Source organism: Pseudorca crassidens, chromosome 8 (assembly GCF_039906515.1).
Source record: "Pseudorca crassidens isolate mPseCra1 chromosome 8, mPseCra1.hap1, whole genome shotgun sequence".
Classification (NCBI taxonomy): Eukaryota; Metazoa; Chordata; class Mammalia; order Artiodactyla; family Delphinidae; genus Pseudorca; species Pseudorca crassidens.
Genome location: NC_090303.1, coordinates 10,811,887 through 10,835,890, shown reverse-complemented (window position 1 = coordinate 10,835,890; position 24,004 = coordinate 10,811,887). Strand labels below are relative to the sequence as shown.

The following is a 24,004-nucleotide window of genomic DNA, read 5'->3' as shown; positions in this document are numbered from 1 at the left end:
GGAGACCCAGGGTCACGTAAACCAGGACTTTTGAACCCTAAATATACCTCAGCCCAATGTGACTTAGTTCCTTCTAGTTCTTCCTAAAAGCTTTCTATTCTTTCTCCGGACTAAACTGTAAGTTCCACTCGGACCGTGGACCATATTTTCTACACCTAGTATATAATACATGGCATATAGTAGCTACCTAATAATGAACTGAATGAATGAATTTACAAATGGTATGACCTCACAAAGGTTATTTAAAAAGGTTTCATCACTGACCACCAGGTGGCTCTCATTTTCTTGAGAACCAAAGGCTTGGCTTCTCTGGGGAAACTAGACACTGTTGTAGGACCTTAGGATTTTTAAGTGTTAAAGATACTAGCTCAGTCACGCTATTAGTTTATGACAGATTCGGGGATAGTACCTAGCTTACAATATCCACAATACCGAGACTATGAAGTAAAACCCCTATTCCTTGAGGCGCTGGCTCCAATAGAACTCCTCAGGTTATAGCCTGGCTACATCTAGTCCTTAAATTTGTTAGGTGACAACTTCATACCAAGCTAAAAAATTCAGCGGGGCTATGGCAGAACTAATGCGTCAGGGTAAAGGCTTCCTGACCTCTGTCAGTTGGTGGCAAGTGAGGTAATTTTTACCAGAACTTTTGTGATTTCTGCAGCGAGTCTCAAAGAGTGATCCTCAACTAGCAGCATCAGCATCACCTGGGAACTTGTTAGAAATGTAGCTTCTCAGGTTCCACCCAGACCTGCGCACTCAGAAACTTGGCAGGGTGGGTGGGTGGCTCAGTAATCAGCTCTCCAGGTGACTCCAGTGCACACTCAAGGGTCCTCTGTGCTAGTAAAAGCCCCAGATTTCCCCAGTGAGGGGGCTACCAAGACAATGCTCCATGATTCCATTTGCAAACTTTTCCCATTAGTTATTTGGAGGTTTAAGTGGTAGTGCGGGTAACGTGGGCAACAGGAGTCACAAGGTGAAAGCCGTATGTTCAGGGAATGCTCTGCCATCCTGAGTTTCTTTTATTCTTTTATTATTTTATTTATTCTTTTATTCCCAGCCTTTCATCCCTTTCTCTTCGTACCGCAGGCCACTGGTTCTCATCCCTGACTGACTAGACTCCCTTGGAGTCTCAGGAATTAAGAGGTAGAACAGAACGCACAAAACACTGGGTTTATGTCCCCCAAATTCTGATCCAGTTGGTCTGGATGGTGCCTGGGCATGAGTATTCAAGGCTCTCCAAGTGGTTCTGCAGTCAGCATTGAGCACTGCCAGGTCAAAGAAGTGGACAGTCACAGGAAAATTACATACGTGTGTGGGCTGGGGTGGTGATAGGAGTAATTTATAGTAAGAGCCTCTAATACAGAGATCGATCATAGGGAGAACTAAAGGATTAAGCTATCTTAGGTCTTTTCCAACCCCACCCCTTATCTTCAGAAAAGCATGATTTACATACCAGTCTAGTTCAGTGGTTCTCAAAGGGTGATCCAGAAACCTCCAGAGGCCCAAGACTTTTAGGGAGTCCAGAAGTCTAATCTACTTTCCTAACAACATTGTTAGCTGCCTTGTTCACTTTCATTCTCTCACAAGTTTTTAAGTTTTCCAGAGGCTAAATGATGCGAGGTCACTGCTCTATAGCAGATGGAACACGTACTTATGTTGTTTTTGTCTGGAAAACAATTCAGTTTCTAATAGATAGGTATCAATTGATAAAGCCCTGAAAGATAAAAGCTCCTTGAAGGTCTTCAGTAAATTTTAAGGACGTAAAGGGGTTCGTGAAACCAAAAAAATTGGAACTACAGCCAGGATGCATGGACATAAAATTTTTATTTTTCCTTTAGCTTGGGGTATAGGAGACTGGCCTAATCTACTCTCTAAGCAGTCAGTTATGATAAATGAGTGAACACATGGGGTAGCAGTTTCTTTACAGCCTTTGGAAATGATAGGGCCTAAAAGCAGGTAGAATAGAAAGAAATTAGGGGAAGCAACAAGTGGCCCGTCTGGAATATGAACCAAAGTATGAAACTATGTGCAACTTTGATTTACTCCACAGATTGCTTACTAACTAGAAAAGGGTTTTGGGAACCCAGAGGGTCTAGAACTGGCTGTATTTCAGATGAAATGTGCAACAGCTTTTAAGTCATTTCAAGTGGGAACTCACCCAATTCCAGACCCATTTACGAACCCCAGCAGATGGTGTGTGGTATTTCCCTCCTGGTCACCACGTAATCCCTTAAATTAGAGACACCAGCACAAGATTATCATTCACTTTTTCGCATACTTTATTTGTTACAAACATACAATTTTTTAAATATAGACTGTAAAACTCCATCTGCAAAAGTCTGCTATTGTAAGGAGTGCACACCAGCAGTAAGGATTTTTTCTCTATGAGTTTTTCTGTCAGTTTTGCTAGTTAGTGGTAAATACGGGACCCGCCATTTTACAGACCTGACTGAAGCTTCTGGTTGTATTCACATTGCTCTATTGAAGCAGCCCTGCTCATCTCTAAATTGACCGGAATCTGAGCTTCAACCTCCAGGCAGTGAGATCAACAGCCCATCTACACTCTTTGAACGGTTTCCAGGAAGTATGATTACTGAATGGGTACTGCATTTCACGGATTTGTTTGAATTGCCCATGCAGCTCTGTGTTTGTTAAAGTGCATTCTTCTTTTAAAAAATAAGAGGAATAATCTTTACTCTTTAACCAAGGTACTTAAAAAAATGAACTTTTTGGTCTCTCAGCAGATATTCCCAAATTGATCCTATCACTACAAATTTTAGTGTTCTATTTACAAATATTTATAGGGTAACAGGCGTAGGGGACCTTATAAAATTAAAGGTGCATTTTCTCTTGAAGCAGAAATCAGTTCTACAAATTCATACATAGGAGTACACACTTGGTTTACAATGCACAAGCATATGGATATTTACAGAGACTGAAGACATCCTCCAAAACCCCCTTTAAAAGTAACTTCTAAACTCTACTTGTAAATCTAGATCAGGAAGCTCTGTCTCCTGCTATCAGGATTTGGTTTTAATTCATTCAAATTACTTCTATAGATTCTCTACTGGCAGGACATCAGTCCCAACTTTGGAGTGAAGAAAAATCTAGTTTAAGGACGCCCCTGGTAGATATGACTGGCAGTGAAGGTTACTATAGAAAGTGTGTCATCTGGAAATATATATCAAGGTGGATAGACTTCTAGAAATGGTCTTGGAAAAACGTCTGCATGAAGGTGCAAAAGGAAGAATAAATTCCTACTAATCATTCTAGAACTTTAGAAAAAAGAAGTCCAAATACACTGATAACTTCAGTTATTATTCAAATATTGATAATCATTGGAAAAATACTCAAATTTACTTGCCTGCTACCATAACATGCAAAACTCTTTTTAAGTGTGCCCTGTACTGATTTAATATCAGCTTCTGGACTTTTCCCAATCTATTAGCTTCTAGGAATCCAGAGAGCTTCTGACACAGAGGTGACATGTGGGCTGGGAGAAAAGGGTTTAACGCCTCATATCTGAACAGTTTAAAATGAAATTCTCAAATTCCTACGATACAAACGTACCTGTTTTTCAAGTTTCTTGGGACTCTCCCTGCAGTTATATGTCCCTGAAAAAGGAATTTAAAAAGGGAAGAAATCTACTACTTGCCACTCTATTTCCAAATATGTGTAAAGATTTTTCGAGCCAGCCTGATCTTGAAACATAGGGCAAGACTGGGGATAAGAGTTTGCCTTTAAGAAATAAGAGATGATCTAAATCAATTTTCTTGAAAGGTTTACCCATTGATGTCTTCGAAATAGGGAAGAGAAAAAAAGACAAACTCCTTCTTTTGCAATATGCTAGTGGACAATGAACTTGAATAGGTCTATTGCTTTCTCTTCAATACTCTGGGCCCACATTTCATCATACTAAAGGTATGATCAGCCCTTTCTTATCCATGTCAATGGATATTTTCCATATAACATAGGGAAAATGAAATATGTTCCTAGATGCAAAATCCCACGTTAATCAAAAGTAGTCATACTCTTTCATCAAATCATTTGTTAGAATCACCTATGGAAAAAAATAACATTTTTGCATCAAATAAAGCTCTGCCCTCTTGTTATTAGAAGTCCTATTGAGCAGTGACACTACCAATTTGGCATTTGCTATTGTTTTAACATGGCTTTACCTATCCCCACTAGAATGTCTAATCTGAGAGGCGTGAGTTAGACTTTCAAATGAAAAGTAAAAGATTGCAAATAAAGGTGATTACATTGATGGCATATTCTCTATTTCATTAGGAAGTATAAAATACATTCATAAAGGTCTTACTTAGATCAGGGGTACAGATATCAATTGGAAATTACTAGAGTAATAAGTCTTCATGATGCAGTAGTATTTTCCAAATTTAATTTTCATACTGACAATTGGACCACATTTACTGAAATAAGAGTCTGTTAAATTCATCAGTAATGAAACTAAGTTTTAAGACTGAGGGCTGGGAACAGCAACTTTAACTAAATAGCAGACAGATACTGATATATCAAGAGAAGTCATCGTTCAGTCTATCTCTTGAAACTTCTGGGGGCTAACACTTGAAAATTAATGACTTCGCTTTTCTAGATTAAAAACAGGGAAATGAGGTTATAATTTGCCATTTCCACCTTATGTCTGGAATTTCAAATGAGGCATTGTCATGTACTTCTTTCTTCTGTGTCTATATTTTTCTTTAGGTAAATGTGGTTTTTTTTTTTCTTTTTTTCTTTTCTACAAACAATCCCCCGCCCCGCCCCCCGCCCTGTCCCACCCACACACCCATTATCCAGTTTATTCAATGGGAATAGTAACTGTTTAGGAAGACAGCTAATTGATTTACAGTACTCTAAAACCAACCCTGAAAACTGGTAATCTCATTCATTTACTATAACTTTCAGTGCTGTTATTGACAGAAAAAAAAGTTACCTTAAGGCTCAAGGGAAAGTAACTTATTATATTGTGAATGCAGCATTATTTACTCTCCCATCCATTGGAAGCTAGCAAAATGCATTCTAGATCAATAATACAAACTTTCTAACATTAGCAAAGATTTCCACTCTTCTTACACAGTTAGAATGATATTCATAAGCAAATTACCTAGGAGAGCCTGAGAAACCATGATCCATATCACACAAAGATTCCATGTATTTCATGATCAAAAAGTGCTATAGCTTTGAGAAATATGTCAGGGTTAAAATGGAAATATACAACGTAAAATCACGAACTTTCTCAAGTGAAGTACAAAGTGGAAAAGGAGCAAAAAGATGGGAGGCTCTGCTCTCTGAACAGGCCTTATGCAGGTGACTTTTAGGGTGTACTAAATTAAAATTGTTTTAAGAGTTAACAGTGGAATTTTACACCACTATATATATTCTAAAACCTGAGATTGGACATCAAAGCAGTCAACTTTTTTATCACAGCAATTCTGATACTTCCTAAAAACAGAAGACAACTCAATTGAATTAATAACTCCAGGGTCAAAAACATTAACTTTCCCCAATCAACAAGGAGACTGATCACAAACGCATTAGACACTAAGAGTGCTGCAGAATGACTCTCGGCAAACGAGTCATTTTACATAAGCAAAAAGTCACTTGTTTCCTTCCCCTTCTCACCGATCAAGGCCACACTATTTTCAAATGAATATCTACTGAGAGATCAGTTGTGCACTGGACAAAGTACCATAATTGGGTTAAAAATGAAAACAAAATTTACAGTGAAGAATACCTATGTGCATGGCTTACACACTCAAGCTTCTTAATTTCATCCACCTCAAGAGCAAGGTAGACACAAATGAACAGTTACCTTTTAATACCTTGTGTAGAGCACATTCTACCCCCTGTAAAGCCAGTCAAGGTCATATTTAACAAAGCATCCTCAGCAACTATAGTGCCTGAAGTGTGCAGCCATTTACAGACCACTCAATATGAGGGCATTATTATAACCAGCCTCTTTTGCCCACAACCCTGCATTTTCAGATAAGCCAGGAAAATTGTTTTGTTTTTTGAGAAAACTGAAGCTTGAATCTCTTAAAAGACCTGCAATTTATTGCAAAGTGATTGAGAGGTAACAAAGGAAGTAGTAGGTTAATAGGCTGCCTGCAACAAAGCCTCTCAATCATTTTGCAGTAAATAATTATGGAAAGTGACTTGACAAGTAGCCATGTGTGCATCACAGCTACAGTCATTTACACCACCTACATGCCTCCCATAGTAACATAGGGTGTCTGGGTTTTTGGTTTGGTTTTCACTTTGATTTTTTGGTGCCATACAGATTTACATTTTGTACTGTGCAGCATATGCACTGAAAATGTTCTTTGCTGGCTAGAACTGCCATTCTACTTGAATGATAGGTAGGGACAATAGAAACCAGAAGGGAAGAGGAGTATCTTGACACAGATTTTTGCTCTTTTGATTCTGTTCCTGAAGTTTGATTTCTCATGTCTGTAACTGCAGTAATTTGAGAAACAAACATTCTACCAATTATCTGAAGAGGAATTTTAGTTCCCTACTTCTCAAGAATATGACTGTTTTGAACATGTGATTAGCTGGGATGTTTGCCAAAGCTGAAAAACAGCCCTATATCACTGTTCATAATAGTGGTTGAAAGACAAAACAAAAAAATTGGTTTCCCATAGTCTGTACAATGCCATTTTCTGACTGGAATTAACAAAGATCATTTCCTTTAATAAGCAATACTTTGAATGAGTTCTAAAAGCTAGCCTGTTACTATCACCTTGTTTAACAAACCACACACCAAGTGTAGTCTCTATGCTTTGCAGATTTCTATTGTCCCTAGTACTGGAATGAGGATCAGTGAATGCTACAATTAATCCACATCCTCCTGTAATCTTCCTGCAGTGAGAAGAGGCCGTGAACCACCCCCTGCAGGAGAAACAAACCTTTGAGATTGGTTAAGACTTAAAAACCCACCACTATGACGTTTACCACTTAATCTTACATAGGCAGGTCAAAATTTTAATATAAATTACTTTTTCCAACACATAGCTTATGCATTCTTTGCTCCTTTTTTTGGAGGATTCTCAAATTGATATCTAAAGATTTACATATGATATACTACTGTTATATGGTCTAATGACTAAGAAAATTTCTCTGGTAACCAAAGCTGATGCCATATATGGTAGTGTTCTTGGCATATACTCTATATGCCTCAGACCACTTCCACATTCTTTCTGTTCAGCTAATTATAGCTTAGTAGCCACTGGTGAAGGATTGTGAAGACCCTGTCATTTCTACAGAGTAGAAAGGGCAAGGCTAGTTACTGCAATTCAGCCAAACAAAAAGAAAAGAAAAAAGAATAAACCAACCCCTTAGAAAGGAGAGGTACTGCACCTTTGCAAAACTGAACTGGCTCACAGCAGCTGAGCAACAGAACCACCACTGAAGCAGGAAAACAAGTTGGTCTCTACAGGAATTATACATGTTTTGAAAATGAAAAAGTTACAGCTATCAACTAAGAGCTGCAACCTTAATTTTCATTGCTGCCTCAGAGTTTGAAACTTAAACAGTTTCTGCAAACCTAATAATGCTTAGTTTCTCAGCTCCTTTACTAAAACTATTTAGGGATTTGTTCTCCGCAGCAAAGAAATAAACACTCAAAACACATAGGTAAATACAGCAGGACATTATTGAAAACAGCTGCCTTGTAGTACAAAATACAGTACAAGTATACAGATGTCATTAAAACATCAAAAATACTATTGCTCCCATACAATTTAGGAAACATTCTTTGCAACGGAGAAACATTTTTTAAAAAAAGAAATGCTTTAAAAAAAATCTGTTTAAAAAGTCTACTGTGGATGATGAGAGTAGAGAAATAGTCTGAAAAGGGCACCAATGTTTGTGGCTCTTCCACTATTTTTTAAAAATCTAAGATGAGATATTCTGAATCAAATCTAATTTTTAAAAAAGCCTAATTTTATATACACAATTATTCCCTCCCTCTCAGCCACTAATTCATGAAAACGACCTTTTTGTATATTACTCATTTCCCAATAAATACAAAAAGACTGTATAGATTGAATACCAAAATAAGATAATAAAAAGGGTATGCAATAAATTAAAAGGCAGCTCAAATAAAGGGCAGGCATGCAGTTAAAAAAAAAATACTAAGATTGTGGAAGTGGGGTTACTTGCCTCCTGGTTGAGAAGGTGTTGCACAAAGTATACCTGAAAACTTTGGAAAGAACATTAGCTCCCATTCAATTCAGTTACCTAGGTTCTGACACTTCTAGGAATACCTTTTGATGGGGTGGGATTAACTTGATTAGTAAAGATCATACTGAAAATCCATTTAAAATATAGAAGAGGCGATCCTTGAAAACCCCAACTTTTATTCTTGAAAGACAGCTGGATAAACTGGCAAAAGGCAGTTTTGTTGAAATTTCAAGATGGTATAAAAATGCTTCCAGGATATAGTCAGCATATTCACGTTCACTTCAGCTCCATTCAGATGGATTTCAGCTTCCAAAGGGCACGCTACTTGAATCACTCATCCATCGTTTGCCAACTTGATTGTGAGGTACTGATACAATGGATCAAGTTCTTAAAAATTTATTTTAAAAGAATAAATGTTGCTGGAATTCTGGACCTGAGGATCTTTAGTGTTTAAACAAATCCACAGATTAAACTGAAGGTAGATGAAGACTTCAGTTTTGGTTATTTCGAACTTTTCTGTGAGGACTTATATTCCATTAAAGCTCAGGCTTGTAGCCACTGTTCCTTTTGTAGATATCTTCAAGTTTTACGGTTTAAAATCCAGCCAACCAGTGGCTGAAACTGCCGAATTAGCCATAATTCACTGGCTCACACGGTGGAGCCACGGGGATCTGGCTCTCATTCATATCTAAGACATGACCTCCATATTTGGAGATCGGGGAAGAACTTTAGTGAGCAGCAACCAATCCACTCAAACAGTTTTCCTTGTGCTTTATGCCTGATTTCTGCTTGTGCCTACCTCAGCAACCCCCAATGTAAAACTGCTTTTATCTTTGAAAAAATTTTGCCAACTTCCAAAATATTATAATAACGGATTCTAGTTCAAGGACTGACACCTGAATCCATCTGCATCCCGGAAAATAATTCTGCAAAGACAAGACATGGACCTTGTTCCAGGTTCCATGCAAAACCATTAAAAAAAAAAATGGATCCGACTTGTTTCTGTATTCCCTGGTGGCTTCTTGAATTCTTATTTTGCCCTGTCTATGATTACTTAAAGTTGCATTCCTTTTCATAAAACTTGTACCCTCAGAACTGGGTAACTGCAAATGCCTCTCTCTTCACAAGAATTCCATGAAGATCTAGATCCAAAACGCTGATTTCAATGGAGGTGAAGGGATAAGACACTATCTTAAGACCAGGTTACCCCAGGTATAATACAAATTCAGCTGTCATCAGTGGGTCTGGGTAACTCAAGAGGTGTTCCTTGGCCAATGTGCAAGGATCTACCCCACCCAGGATTATCCTGATGGATTTAGGAACCTCAGCTGGGAAGCAACAGAAGTTGAGACTTTTGCTCAGGTGAGGAGGCGCTGTCGTCCTCTCTTTGTAGGTTGCTGTCAATTCCTTGGAACTTTACTCCTTTTCTCTAATTGTCCGTGACTGTTCTCTCTTATGGTTATTTCTCTTAATTAACTATATTATTTTAAATTTTGTCTTCTCCTTCTGGGGCCTCCCTTGCTCCCCCTCCACTAGCTCACTGGGATGAACAGGAAGGGGGGCTCTCTAGTGGTGGGGTGGGGAGGCCCGTAGGGGAAGCTAGGCGTTTCAATCCTCATCCACCTCCTCTCCCTCTGACTCGTCTCCGCCGCGTCGCTCATAAAGCTTATCCCTCTGCCGCTCCTGGATCTCTTTCATCTCATCCGCATACCGGCAAAAGGCGCCCCCGAACTTGCCCCAGGCCTTGAAAGGGACGGTAATGGCGTTGCGGTAGGACGGCTTCACCTCGCTCACGCGCAGGAACACTCCGTACTTGTTGCAGCCCACGTCGAAGAAGAAACGCTTAGAGTCCACCGTGATGGAGGTGCCTTCCGGGAGCTCCCCATACAGGCCGCCCCCGGGGCCCCCGGCACCGCCGCCCGGGCCCCCAGCCAGCTCGTCGTCCTCGCCGCCGTAGTCGTCGATGAGCTTGGCCAGCGCGTCGCGGAACTCGATGAGGCCCTGGGCGGGCAACGCGATGGTCTGGCCGCTCTGCAGGCCGCCGGGCCCCGGGCCACCGCCGCCGCGGTTGACCGTCTGGCGGATGCGCAGGAAGCGGCCGCGCTGGTTCTCCTTGAGGTCCAGGTAGTACTTGCGGTTCTCGCGCACCAGAAACTCGCTCTTGAGCGCGCGCCGCGGCCCACCGCCCTCCTCGGCGCCCGCTGCCGCTGCCACCTGCTCGGGGCTGCTGGGGCCCAGCTGCGCGTAGTGTTCGATGAAGTCGCCCAGGTAGTCGCGGAACTCGGCGGCCACCGCCATGGACAGCGTGAGGCGGCTCTTGGAGCCGCCCGCGCCCACCTCGGCGATCTTGAGGAAGCGGCCCTTGGCGTTCTGCTTCACGTCCAGGTAGAAGCGTTTGTTCTGGATGTCCAGCCGCTTCGAGGCCAGCTCCTGCGTCTCCTGCTCGCCGCCGCCGCGAGACGCGGGCGGGAAGCCGCCGGGCCCGCCACCGCCGCCGCGCTCGCTGCCGCTGTCGCCGTCCGCCATCTTCTCGGCCGCCGCCGCGCCCAGGCCGCCGCCCGCCGCCCGCCGCGCTCGCGCCCCCGCCCTCCGCCCTGAGGCTCGTTCTCCGGGGCCCCCCAGCCTCGCCCGCCGGCCCGCTCACACACTCCCGCTGCTCATCGCCGGCCGCCGCCGCCAACCCCCATCGCCCCCGCGCCCCGCCCCGCCACTTCCGCCGGGCCCGCTTCCGGCGCACGCCTCCGTGACGCCCCCCAGCCCCGCCCCCCACGTCCTCGCTGCCGGAAGCGCCGCGCACAGCGGCGGCGGGGCGCAGGGCAGTGACGTCACGCCCCGCGGGGGCCCGGGGTCAGGGCGGGCTAAGCTGGGAAGGAGCTCGGGAAGTTTATGAGGGCAGGAACAGTCTGCGTCCTGTTTGTGGTGGTGGTTTCACAAGTATGTCAAAACTCACTGAAATGTACGCTTTAAATAAGTGCGGTTTATTCTAGGGAAATGGTACAGTTATTATTTTTATAAGCAGGGAGGAATTAAAGGAGGGAGGATATGGGGTCATCTGTACTCAAAACAAAACTAACCTTATAGGATTGCTGGATGATAAGCCGTGAGTGATATTTAGCGTAATACCTGAGTTATAGTGAGTGCTCAATAAATGTGCACTCTTATTTTTAGTTCGTATTCGAAATACCGTATTTAGTGCCTGGAACATGCATGGTAACATCGTCACCGTCACAGCAGCATAAGAAAAAATGATGGCCTGAACTAAGCAGTGGTAGTGGGGATGGAGCGCTTAGGAAAGGAGTTAACTTTTAGCAAACACCTATGTAGAGGGACTGACAGCCATTTTACAGGAAGAATACGTGTTTCATGTGTTACGTTGAAGAAACAGGAATGGATTTTATTTTATTTTTTTTTCAGGAATGGATTTTAAAAGTAAGAAAGTATGTCTTTCGGTGGGAGGAGGTGTGTGCTGAGAGTCACTCTGCCTGGATCTGAATCCCATACTAGCTGTGAAGTCTTGAGCACTTCAGTTAATTTCTTAGTTGCCTCATTTTTAAAATGGGAATAATAGTACCTATTTTGTAGGGCTGCTGTAAGAATTAAATGAGATAATGCACATAAACTGGCACAGAAGAAGCATGCACCGAGCGGAGGGGCGGCGGTTTTTTTGGCCATGGTTTGGCCACGGTGCAGGGATCGATCCCGGGCCCGCTGAAGTGGAAGCCCAGAGTCCTAACCACTGGACCGCCAGTGAAGTCCCTCCCCAAGTATTTAATCACCCTTTCTCCTGTTTCATAAAAAAGACCCAATCAAACAAAATTATATAATAGCTATCAACCAAACACAGGAGAGTCCAGGGGAAAACATCAAATCTGGGCCTTGACCATTTCAATCCTGGAGAGGATTTGGATATTTCAAATCCCTAGGGAAGGAATGTGATGTCAGGCATCACTTGGCCTTCATAAAAGGTGTCCATGAAGCTCCTTCTCTAATTTCTTGCTAACCAGACCACTTCCCTGCATAGGGGACGCCAACAGTCAGTTCATGGGAAGGACTCTCTACCCTTCTGTTCATTTCTTTTTTTTTTGAATGAGCCTGCCCATCCATTCCTTTGTGAGCCTTTTTTTTTTAATTTATGTACTTTATTTATTTACTTTTGGCTGTGTTGGGTCTTCGTTGCTGCACATAGGCTTTCTCTAGTTGCAGCGAGCAGGGGCTACTCTTCGTTGTGGTGCTCAGGCTTCTCATTGCAGTGGCTTCTCTTGTTGCAGAGCAGGGCTCTAGGCGCGTGGGCTTCAGTAGTTGTGGCAGGTGGGCTCATTAGTTGTGGCTCGCGGGCTCTAGAGCTCAGGTTCAGTAGTCGTGGCGCATGGGCTTAGTTGCTCCTTGGCATGTGGGATCTTCCTGGACCAGGGCTCGAACCCGTGTCCCCTGCTTGGCAGGTGGATTCTTAACCATCTCGCCACCAGGGAAGTCCCCCCCTCTGTTCATTTCTTATCAGTTTGGTTTTAATGAGTCCGGTTCTATTTAATGAGTTAAATCTATTGCTTTGTTTCCTTTGAAATTTCATTCTTGACTTTTAAACTGAGCATCTTCTCCCTTTTAATCTATTCGACAACCATACTTTTTCAAACTTTTTACAGTTCAATTTTTTTAATACATGTGATTATATCATATATTTCTATTGAATATATGATACTCGATATTTTATGTTTAAGTCTAGTTTATCTAGAATACATTTTGGTGCATAGTATGAGGTAAGGAATCTAAAAAATTTCCTCCCAGTGACCAATTGTCCCAGTACTATTTATTGAATAACCCTTCAAGGACAGATCTCGACAGGTGGAGATGAATGTAGGTTATTTTGGGCAGAGGGAACATGTGTTCCCAGATGGCGAGAAGTCTAGTTTGGCTGGAGCCCAGGGTGTGTGAGGAGGGGGTGGTGAACAAAAGAGTGGGAAGCAGCTAAACCTGGGCCCGGCGGGGAGACCTTCATTTGGGGGCAGGGGACTGGGCTGGAGTTGAGGGCGAGCCCCTGGAGCCGTGTGAACAGGAGCGTGATGCCTTCCCTCTGTGCTTGGATGAGGTGACCACGGCAGAGGACAGCGTGGGTGGGCTTGGTCAGGAGGCAAAGACCACATTGCCCACCCAAGCCAGAGGGGACTGGACACAGCTGGTGGAGCGGCAAGGAGCCAGTGGGGCTTTTTGGGGCACGAGAAGGGTCCAGATTTAAAAACCGAACGTGGGGGGACTTCCCTGGTGGTCCAGTGGTTAAGACTCCATGCTCCCCATGCAGGGGCCCAGGTTCGATCCCTGGTCAGGGAGCTAGATCCTGCTTGCCACAGCTAAGAGCCCGTGCAGCCAAATAAATAAATATTTAAAAAAATAAAACATTAAAAACCGGACGTGGGGATGTGAGAGAGGAGTGAAGAGTGGTTTCAGAGTGTGTGCTCTGAGTGACTAGAGCCGAGGCCGTTGTTGGAGATGACAGGGGCACTGATTTGAGACTTCAGAGATCCAGATGCTGCAAACCTTAGGTGCTCTTCCCCTCCGTAATTCACAGTAAACAGTACCCAACAGGAAGAGCTGCTCTGATGCATTTTGGGAATATCAGGTTCTTCCCCCGGAAATTTATTACTTCTTGGTGGCCTTAAGCACTTGCTGTGACTGCCTTTTGGCAAATCCAGCACGAGTGAGTGTGAATCTTAAGTACTGGCATCTTAAGTTTGAGGAACCAGCTGGGTGCCGGAGGAGGGGTGTCTAAGCAGCTGTGGGACCCAGAGAAGTGGAGTCGAGAAGAGGGGCCTCAGCGGAGACGCAGGTTTGGGAGCCGCCAGCAGACAGCGTGGACTTGACAGCAGCTCCCAGGAGGCTGCATAGAGAAAACAGGGACAGGTGAACAAGTGGGGAGGGAATGAGGCCAGGGGTCCGGTGTCACAGTTCATAGGGAACCTACACAAACACTTCCCACCGTCCTGGAAACATGCCTAGAATCGCACAGCTCTTAAGGGGTGGAGCAGAGGCTGCAGCTCAGATCTCCAATTCTGAATTCTGTCTTTGACGCTGCCACCTTGGGGGGAGCATGGAAGCCGTTTGTCACAGTTTGAATGAGGGCAGGAGTATGCATTGAGGGGCTGCCCCGGTGACAGAGGGGCTGGTAACTGGCAAAGAGAAGCACGAAGCTGCCTTGTTCAGAGATACCTGAGCCAGCTCCGAGGCTGGGGGAGCTTTGAGGGGGACTGGTTGTTGAGTGAGGTCCTGGAGATGGGTACGGGGTGGGGGGGAGTTGGGGGCTGGCGCTGGGAGGCGAGAAGGCATCCTTTGGCTTGTGATACCAGGGAGAGTGGAGGAGGGGCACAGGAGGTTCTGGTGGAGAGGAGAGCCGTTGGAGCCATTCCTGCGTCTGCTCCAGGGCCCAAGAGTGAGGCCACGTGCTGAGAGGGAGGCCGTGAAGACTTGGGAAGCTTGCACGGGACGAGAGTCCCTGAATAACCCAGGATCCCGCTAAGGCCGGGAAGAAGCACACTTTCTCAAGTCACTTAGAACAGCTTGGAGGCTGGGCAGGAGGCAGCAGATGGGAGCAGGCCTTGCCAGGTCTGGGGAGACCCCTGAGGCAGTGGGGGACAGGGGCCAGTGTCCTCAGATGGCCAGAGCCTTCTGGTTTCAGGCCAGGAGAAGGAGGAAGCGGTCAGACATTGTAGGGCACACGTTTGTTTTCCTGTTATTTTTCCTATTAAGCTTAAAATTGAAACTCAGAACAATTGAAGAATAATCCTGCTCACGCAGATCTCCCAAATGTTAATATCTTACCATATTGGCTTCCTCATCTCTCTGTGTAGTTCTTCTTCCTCCTGAATCATTTGAGAATAAGTCGCAGACATGATGCCCCTTTACCCTTCAGCATCTTTTTCCCAAAACAAGGGCATTCTCTTGCCTAACCAGAGCACAGTGATCAAAATCAAGCAATTAACAGAGATCTGATACTCTTCTCTAATCGACAGACTTGAGTTAGATTTTGCCAAATGTCCCAATTATGTCCTTTGTAGCAACAGAAGTTCCCGTTGCATCCAGTGGGCCCTCATCCTTCTTTGCTTTACTCTGGAGCCGCTTCTCCCTCAACCTGTCTGTGTCTTTCCCAGAGCTGACGTACCCGAGGGGGGAAGGGGCATTATTTTGTAGACTGTCTCTCACTTTGGATCCGGAGAAACTTCTTGACTTCAGTCTGAAAACCCGCCCCGCCCTGGCTAGCTCAACTCCCCACGGCAAGCGAAATGCTGCCCGCCACCCAGATGAGCCTTGGTGCCAGAGCAGGGGGGAAGACGAGGTGGTGGAAGGTTCCAGAGTCAGCAAGGAAGGCAGGAGTGGCAGGCGAGACTCGGTGGGGGGTGGGGAGTCAAAGTGTGTTCGTGACCAAACCTGCAGTGGAAACTGCCCGCAAGCCTTCCTGCCGCGCGCTGCTCGGAAGCTGCATGACCCCCTCGCCTGCTCCGTCCTTTCCATCCAGAAGGAAACTGGACTTAAGAGAGGAAGGCGGTCTGGTGGCTTAGGAGAAACTGGTATCGAGGGGTGCCATCCCCGAGGGCACTGGCACTGGGATTCCCAGGCCGGGAACCCAGCCCTGCAGATGCATCTCAGCTTGATGCGCCGGGGGCCGGTATCCAGCTGGCGTGCGTTGAAGCCTCCAGTGACATTTTCTTGGGTTTGCTGGAAGCAAGTGTGTTCTTCTTGCACAATCTAAAGAGATTGCCTCATCTGGCCTGGGCAGAAGGCCTGCACCTGCTGTTTATTTCTACCTTCCAAGAGGTAGAAAATCAATTCCTTGCATTGGTGTTGGGGTCCAGGGGGCACAGTTTCTCAGCCTTGGGACTTAACTCAGTAGCCCCACCTCCCTGCCCCCTGCCATAATTCATAGCTCCTCTTGGCCTTAAAAAATAAAATGCTTGGGACACTCGCAGAGGCTGGAGGTGGCTTTAAGCACACCCATCAAGCCCTCTGTACCCCACATTCGCCACCTCCCAGTGACCCCCGATTCCCTGGAAGGGGTACGTGTTCCTTGGAACGTTCCAGGCCTCCACTGCTTCAGTCCCGTTTCCCAGCTGTGAAATGTGTGCAGACCCCTCGGTGGGTGCAGGTGGCACACGAGAGCCCCAGACAGCATTGCCCCGTAGGTGTGATTCATGGGTGTGGCTGAGCTTCCTGTGGGCGTTTCCCTCAGGCTCCGTGTTCTGCAGAGACCCAGTGTTGAGTAGAGAGAACATGAACACAAAACCCAGGAGGACTTCTGTCTTTCTTTGGGAGGCACATTTGTTGGACAAGAGAGTTGAAGCCCCAACACAACCATCTTAAAAGGAACGGGATCCCTAGAAATAGGACAGTCGGAAAATGTATCAGCTGATGATGGATAAGCAGGCCTGAGGAGGCTGTAACTCAGGTCACTAGTGTTTGAACCCACTCACGTCTTAAACAGCAGGGGGCCGGCCTCCATCCCCATGGTCTCTCCTCAGTGACAGGGGGGTGTGAGGGGCCTCCTCCCAGCTGCCCTGGCGGCTCAGTCAGAGCCAGCTGTGCCCACAAAGCCTCTAGTCAGGCCTCTCCTCCCAGCTGCCGTGGTGAACAGGTTTGCCCTTTCCAAGTGCCTTTAGGTCACTTGTGGTCTTTCCATGGAGCTGGACAACAGCCATCTGTTCTGTTTCTTATTTCGTCCAGAAAATCCCAGTGTTCTGTCCCCCGCCTCCTCCTAGGGGTTCTGTTTCAGCTCCCCTGTCCAGCCTTCCAGAAGGCTGTCTGGCTCTGAACTGGGCCCTGCTGGGTTCCTCCGTCTGCCCTTTGTCCAATTAGACAAAGACTGGTGATGCCCAAGTCCATGCTGAGCACAAGCAAGGCCATATGGTCAGGAGATGAAGGTTTCTGAGGCCAGTGGTAATGATGATGACCTGAACTGAATCTGCAGCTTTTAAAGAACCTTTACCTGGTAGAAGTTAGGAACATGGTCTGGGGAAGATGAGAACAAGCCCTATGGGACTGGATTAGAATTGGAGGTATCAACATGAGCTGGTGGTTTCATTACACAGACTTGTGTGTGTGTACATGCACACACACACAGGCAAATAAACACAGAAACACACAGATACACACACATGTAGATGCAGAAATATATACACACACTCAGACATATAGGTATGGGTGTATGTATTTATACACATACAGTTCCTAGAAGCAACGACACCCCAGTAGCAATGAGCACACCTAGCACCCAGACCTTGGTTTCTTAATACCATTCACTACTAAAAGGAACCAGAGCTCCTTGGAGAAATGGCTGGTTTCAGGGCTGGAGGACAGAAAGCACAAGCTGAACCTGGAATATCTTGTGTCAGAAAGTAAGTAAATGCTCAAAAAATAAGGGGAAAAAAAAATAAGGGGAACATGTCAAAAGGACGCCCCTGTTGGCCAAATCTGAGACAATTTAAGCATCAAATATAGAATGATAGTAACAGACTATAAGCCACTGAATAAAATAAGGTTCCATGTATACATGCTGATATAAATGAGTAATTGAGGGAAAGGAAAGCTCTTCTTTTTCTTTAATATTTATCTTTTTTTATGTCATTGCGCTGGGTCTTCGTTGCGGCTGGTGGGCTCCTTAGTTGTGGCATGCAAACTCCTAGTTGCAGCATGCATGTGGGATCTAGTTCCCTGACCAGGGATCAAACCCGAGCCCCCTGCATTGGAAGTGTGCAGTCTTAACCGTGGCGCCACCAGGGAATTCCCAAGAAAAGCTCTTCTTTTCAGTAGAAAGCAAAGTGACAAGTATAGAAGAAATGGTGGAATCTGACAAGCATCAATAGCAATTATCACAGTAATAATTGATTCCGGCAAGAATCATCAATGGATATTAAAAACAGTGGGTGAAAATTTGCTGGGTAAACTGAATATTGACCTAGTCTCAAAGAATCTCACTGTAAGTATGTGTTAATTACAAAAAGAAAAACAGTGACTCTGCAGTGGAGAAACCTGGCAGCCACCACCCTAAGCCGAGTGATCGCGGGTAACATCACCAGGAATGGGACAAATCGACCTCAGGTGTCGTATGATCACAGAGAGGGACACAGGTCACCTCTGTAGTATTCCTACCAAAAATGCAGAACCTGCATCTAGTGTTGAGAAAACAGCCGACAAACCTACACTGAAGGAACATCCACAGAATCACAGACAACTAACTTCAAGAATGCCAATGCCATGAAAGACGACGACTGCAGAACCGCTTCAGATTAAGGGAGAAGGAAGAGATGTGACGGCCACGTGATTTCTTCGCCATAAAGAACATTATTGGTGAGATCTGAATAAGGTCTGTAGGTCAGAAAATAATGTGATGTTAATTTCCTGATTTTGACAATTGTACTTGTGGTTGTGTAAGAGGTTATCCTTGTTTTTAGGAAATACACCCTGAAATATTTAGAATTAAAACAGACATCATGGCTGCAATTTACACTCAAAGGATTCCGAAAAAGACGCACCTGTACAGAGAGCAACAAAGCAGATGTGGGAAAACTTTAGCAGTTGGAGGATGGGTGAAGGGTATACAGGAGTTCTTTGTGCTAGCCTTGCAGCTTTTCTATATGTCTGAAATTATGTCCCCCAAAGTTAAAAATACATCTTCAAGTTGTCAAAATGTTTTAAAAATCATCCAAAGTAAATTGTGTTGGCCCTCCTTGTCCCATTGTACCCTTTTCATATTCACTGCCTACTTCAGCATGCAGTCCTCTGGGACTGGTCACTTGCCCATTTAGAATCTACGTGAAGGTTTTCGAAGCCTTTCTGGGCAGCAGGGAGTCCTCGCTAGACTGAAACACACAGCTCGCGGGGTATTCTCACAGCTCCTACATGCTCTGCCCTGTGGTCAGTTATTTCCCAAGTCTTATTTTACTGCTGGTCTGCAAACTCCTTAAGGGCAGGGACTGTGTCTTATCTTTGCGTCTCCTTTACAGTGAATACTCAGTAAATATCTAATGGAATTAAGTTGAAAGGAAGTATGCATCTTTGACTCTCCGTGTCTTTGACCACTTGGTAAATCATGAAAATAGCACACAGTGAGCAATTACAATTGAGTTACAACTGGGCATCCTGGTGATGTTACTGTGTTTTCCCTCCTATTAGAAACTGTGTTCTTTTTTTTTTTTTTTTTTGCAGTACGCGGGCCTCTCACTGTTGGGGCCTCTCCCGTTGCGGAGCACAGGCTCCAGATGCGCAGGCCCAGCGGCCATGGCTCACGGGCCCAGCCGCTCTGCGGCATGTGGGATCCTCCCGGACCGGGGCACGAACCCGCGTCCCTTGCATCGGCAGGCGGACTCTCAACCACTGCGCCACCAGGGAAGCCCTAGAAAATATGTTCTTTTAAAAAATGTCTTTATTGTAGAAAATTTGGAAAATACAGAAAAGCAAAAGTAGGAATGTAAATGATTCAGAGATGGCAGCATCAGCTCTCCCTGATGAAGAGCCACCCACTACCCGAAGATATCAGTGTCTGTCCTTTCGAGCGTTTCCTATGCAAAATTTTAAATGCGAACTTACACATAGGTGTGTGTATATACATATATTCATATTATGCATACTGATGTCTGACAATAAGTTTTTGTTTTTGTTTTTATTGGCCATACCACACGGCATGTGGGAATCTAGTTCCCTGACCAGGGATTGAACCTGCGCCCCCTGCGTTCGAAGTGTGGAGTCTTAACCACTGGACCGCCAGGGAAGTCCTGACATTAAGTTTTTATTTTATGCACAGAATTAGATTGATCAAAATCTTTGGTTACCATGTATTTTTATTATTAGTCCATGCGTCACAGCTCTCTTTTATCATTCATTCATCAATTCATTCAATAATAATATTGTAATAAAACTCAAGAATTAGAACACTGACAATAATTGACATCTACCCTATGTATTCCTCCCAGGGTTTATCCCCCCACCTCTCAGAGGTGACTGAAATCCTAAAGTATAAAAAATACATTGTTTATTTTTATTTTTTTAACTTTATAAAAAGGGAATTATACTGTAAGTTGTATAAGTCAGGGTTCTCAAGATAAACAGAACCAAAAGGATATATATATATATATCCCTAAAAACAAGGGGGTTAGGGGAGCCAAGCCTCCCATAGTTGAAAATCCAAGTATAATTTAGTCTGCCCTCTGTATCCGCGCGTTCAACAAATCACAGACAGTGTAGTACTGTAGTATTTACTATGGACAAAAATCTGTGTATAAGTGGATCCACGTTGTTCAAGAGCCAGTTATATATATACACGGAGAGAGAGAGAGAGATTTTAAGGAATTGGCTCACGCTACGGTGAGGCCAGCAAGTCTGAAATCTGTAGGGCAGGCAGCGGGCTGGAGAGCCAGGGAAGAGCTTGAGTCCAGAGGTCATCTGGAGGCAGAATTCCCCCTTCCTCAAGGGAATCCAGTCTTTTTTCTTAAGGCCTTCAACTGATTGGATGAGGCCCACCCACATTATGGATGGTAATCTGCTTTATTCAAAGTTGACTGATCTAAACGTTAATCTCACCTAAATAATACCATCACAGCATTTAGACCGGTATTTGAGCAAATATCGGGTACTGTGCCCTGGCCAAGTTGGCACATAAATTAGCCATCACATAAATAGCCTCCTGGACTTGATCTTTTTCACTCCACATTATGTTATGAAGATTCCCACACTTTTTTGGGTTTGCTTGTTTAACTGGAGTTGATTCATGTTCACTGCTGTATAATATTCCATCACCCTGTTCCATCTTCTGCTGGTGGGCATCAGGGTCATGGCTGCTGTCACAAACAGCCTAGGGGACCCTCTGGCACTTGTTTTCTGGGGTAGAGGTGCAGGGCTTTGTTTTGGGTATATACCCAGGTGTGATTTCCTGAGCTGTGAGGCACTTGAATGTCCAAGTTCATAAGGAAAAGCCAGATGGTTTTCCCGAGTTGTTACACTGGTTTCACTCTCCTCGGCCGTGTTTAAGAGGCCTCTGATTCACAGCCTCTCCAGACCTTGGCATTGTCAGATTCTTCATTTTTGTCATGAAATGGATGAAAAACTCTTCTTTTTTGCCGCCTTGGTTTATGTTTCCCTGATTAACAAGGCCGGGCATCTCTGTGTATGCTTCTTGGCTGTAGGCGTTTCCTCATTGGTGAAATGCCTATTCGTGGCTTTTGTCCATGCTTCTATTGGGCTAGTAGTTCTGTATATGTTTTTAACACAACTATTTGTGCTCCTGCCCTGCTTACCTCCCACTGCCACCCCTTTGGGGTCCCAGTGGTCCCTCACGCCTTGCCCTTGAGTGTTGAGGGACTCTGAGCCCTCACTGCTTTCCAACAGGTCATGTCCTCACCACAGCCCTCGACCTTCTGTCTCCTTTGGGTTCTCTCACTCGCTATCCATACGGGCAGCTCTAGCTGGCCATCTTGCCTGCATCCTGGACTCCATGTGGCCGAGACCAGCCCCGGCCCCGGCTGTCCCCACTGTTGGAGTCTCAGCCACACCATCTGCCTCCAAGTCACCGGCTCTAGCTGAAATTACCCTGCAATGGAACCCGACACTGAGAGGCAGAGCCATGGGTCAGCGTCTTGACTATGCTTCTATTTCCAAAGTCTGGATCCTCCTGTTTTCAGAGCACAAAAGGGTAAACTTCAGGTCCAGGGAGGGGATTATAACTCTCTCTCTCTTTCCAAATAATTCGTGTTTTCCTGCCTGCCTAGTGGGTTAAGCAATGAGACATCCCCTTTCTCGTCCTCGGATTGAGTTGCTTCTTTGTTTAACACAAGCTTTAGTTCAGGAGATAGAAATACTTATAAAGTATCATTTAGTAAAACTTTACTGAAATATTAAAGGAAGTTTAAAACGAAAAAAATGTCCTACATAATCCTACCAATTCCCTCCGTTTTCATTCTTCTGGTTCCCTTCTAGTTTCTATCCACATGCGTATCTATTTTTATGTTGTAATTACTGTGTGTAATTATATATAGTATATTGAAAATGAAATAGTTTCTCCTCCCCCCCCTGCACTTTATATTACTTTTACATGGCTTGAACATGTCTCCATATTTTTATTGTTATCTTAGTGATCACCAATTTAAATGAACCGGTAGAATTAAGTGTCCTGTGATGGGGGCTCTAGGTTGTTTCCAGTTTCGTGTTTGTTATAAGCAATGCTCCTATGAATAGTTATTTTTACTTGGGAAATCTGCAAGGCTGGCCCACTGGGTCAGAGGTGACACTCGGACGTCTGCGTTTCCAAATCGGTTTCCTCCACCTAGGTGGCTCACAGTGTAGATTTCTGAAGCTGCTTCCCCACAATTTGTTTTATCGTTTTCCTCTAAATATGGATTTTAAGAGACTGGAAAGTGGGGGAACTAAGATCCCGCAAGCTGCACAGTGCGGCCAAAAATAATAAATAATAAAAATGCTCAAAGGACTTGAAGAATAGATGTTTCTCCAAAGAAAAAATATATATAAATGGCCAATAAGCACAAGAAAAGATGCTCAAAATGACTAATCATTAGGGAAATGCAAAACAAAGCCACAAAGAGATACCACTTCACACTCATTAGGATGGTTATTACAAAAAAAAAGGAAGGAAAATAAGTGTTGGCAGGATGTGGAGAAATTGGAACCCTGTTCTTTGATGGTGGGAATGTAAAATGGTGCAGCCCTTGTGGAAAACAATCTGGTAGTTCCTCAAAAAACTAAACCATAGGGCTTCCCTGGTGGCACAGTGGTTGAGAGTCAGCCTGCTGATGCAGGGGACACAGGTTCATGCCCCGGTCCGGGAAGATCCCACATGCCGCGGAGCGGCTGGGCCCGTGAGCCATGGCCGCTGAGCCTGCGCGTCCGGAGCCTGTGCTCCGCAACGGGAGAGGCCACAACAGTGAGAGACCCGCGTACCGCAAAAAACAAAAACAAAAACTAAACCATAGAGTTACCATATGACCCAACAATTCCACTCCTAGATATATCCCCAAAAGAATTGAACACAAGGTCATGCAGAGATATTTGCACACCTATGTTCATAGCATCATTATTCACAATAGCCAAGAGGTAGAACCAACCCAAGTGTCCATCGACAGATGAATGGATAAACAAAATGTGGTATATGCACACAATGGGATATTATTCAGCCTTAAAAAAGAAAGGAAATTTTGCTGTATTCTACAATGTGGATGAAATGTGAAGATATTATACTGAGTGAAATAAGCCAGTTACGAGTATAAGTAAGGACAAATACTGAGTGTTTCCACTTACATGGGGTCCCTAGAGAAGTCAAACTCATAGAGATGAAAAGTAGTATGGTGGGTGCCGAGGGCTGGGGGAGGAAGGATGGGGAATTAGTGTTTAATGGGTAGAGTTTCAGTTTGGTAAGATGAAAAGGTTCTAGAGATGAATGGTGGTGATGGCTACACAACAACATGAGTGTATTTAACGCCACTGAACTGTGCACATAAAAATGATCAAAATGGTAAATTTTATGTTATTTGTATTTTACCATAGTTAAAAAATATTTTATAAAAAGAGGAAAAAGAAAGAGAGAGAAGAGCCCATGAGCTGTGCTGGTGAGACCACGTGTATGTGTTGGTTGGACAGAGGCCCGAGGCCACATTTTCAATGGTTTAGTGACAGGTAAACCCTTGAAGAAGCTTGATGAGGCTGGAGAAGGGCCTAGAACTTTGGAGGAGCTAGGTTACGAGTTTTGGCCCAAATTTGGAGCTGGGTAGGGGTGGGAGGGTGGAGAGGATGACCGGCCAAGGTAGTCCCACACATG

At 44.6% G+C, this 24,004-nt stretch overlaps 1 protein-coding gene across 1 annotated transcript; it reads right to left on the bottom strand.

Moving 5' to 3' along the window:
* Positions 1-2,258: 2,258 nt before the first annotated feature.
* Positions 2,259-10,849, bottom strand: PURB (purine rich element binding protein B). Its single transcript, XM_067745750.1, has one exon. It carries the CDS (start codon positions 10,729-10,731, stop codon positions 9,814-9,816), a length of 918 nt encoding a protein of 305 aa, XP_067601851.1. The 5' UTR covers positions 10,732-10,849; the 3' UTR covers positions 2,259-9,813.
* Positions 10,850-24,004: the final 13,155 nt, after the last annotated feature.

What these genes read in the sequence shown, in the direction of transcription:
- PURB (XM_067745750.1), bottom strand. Translation starts at nt 10,731, where the DNA reads ATGGCGGACGGCGACAGCGGCAGCGAGCGCGGCGGCGGTGGCGGGCCC.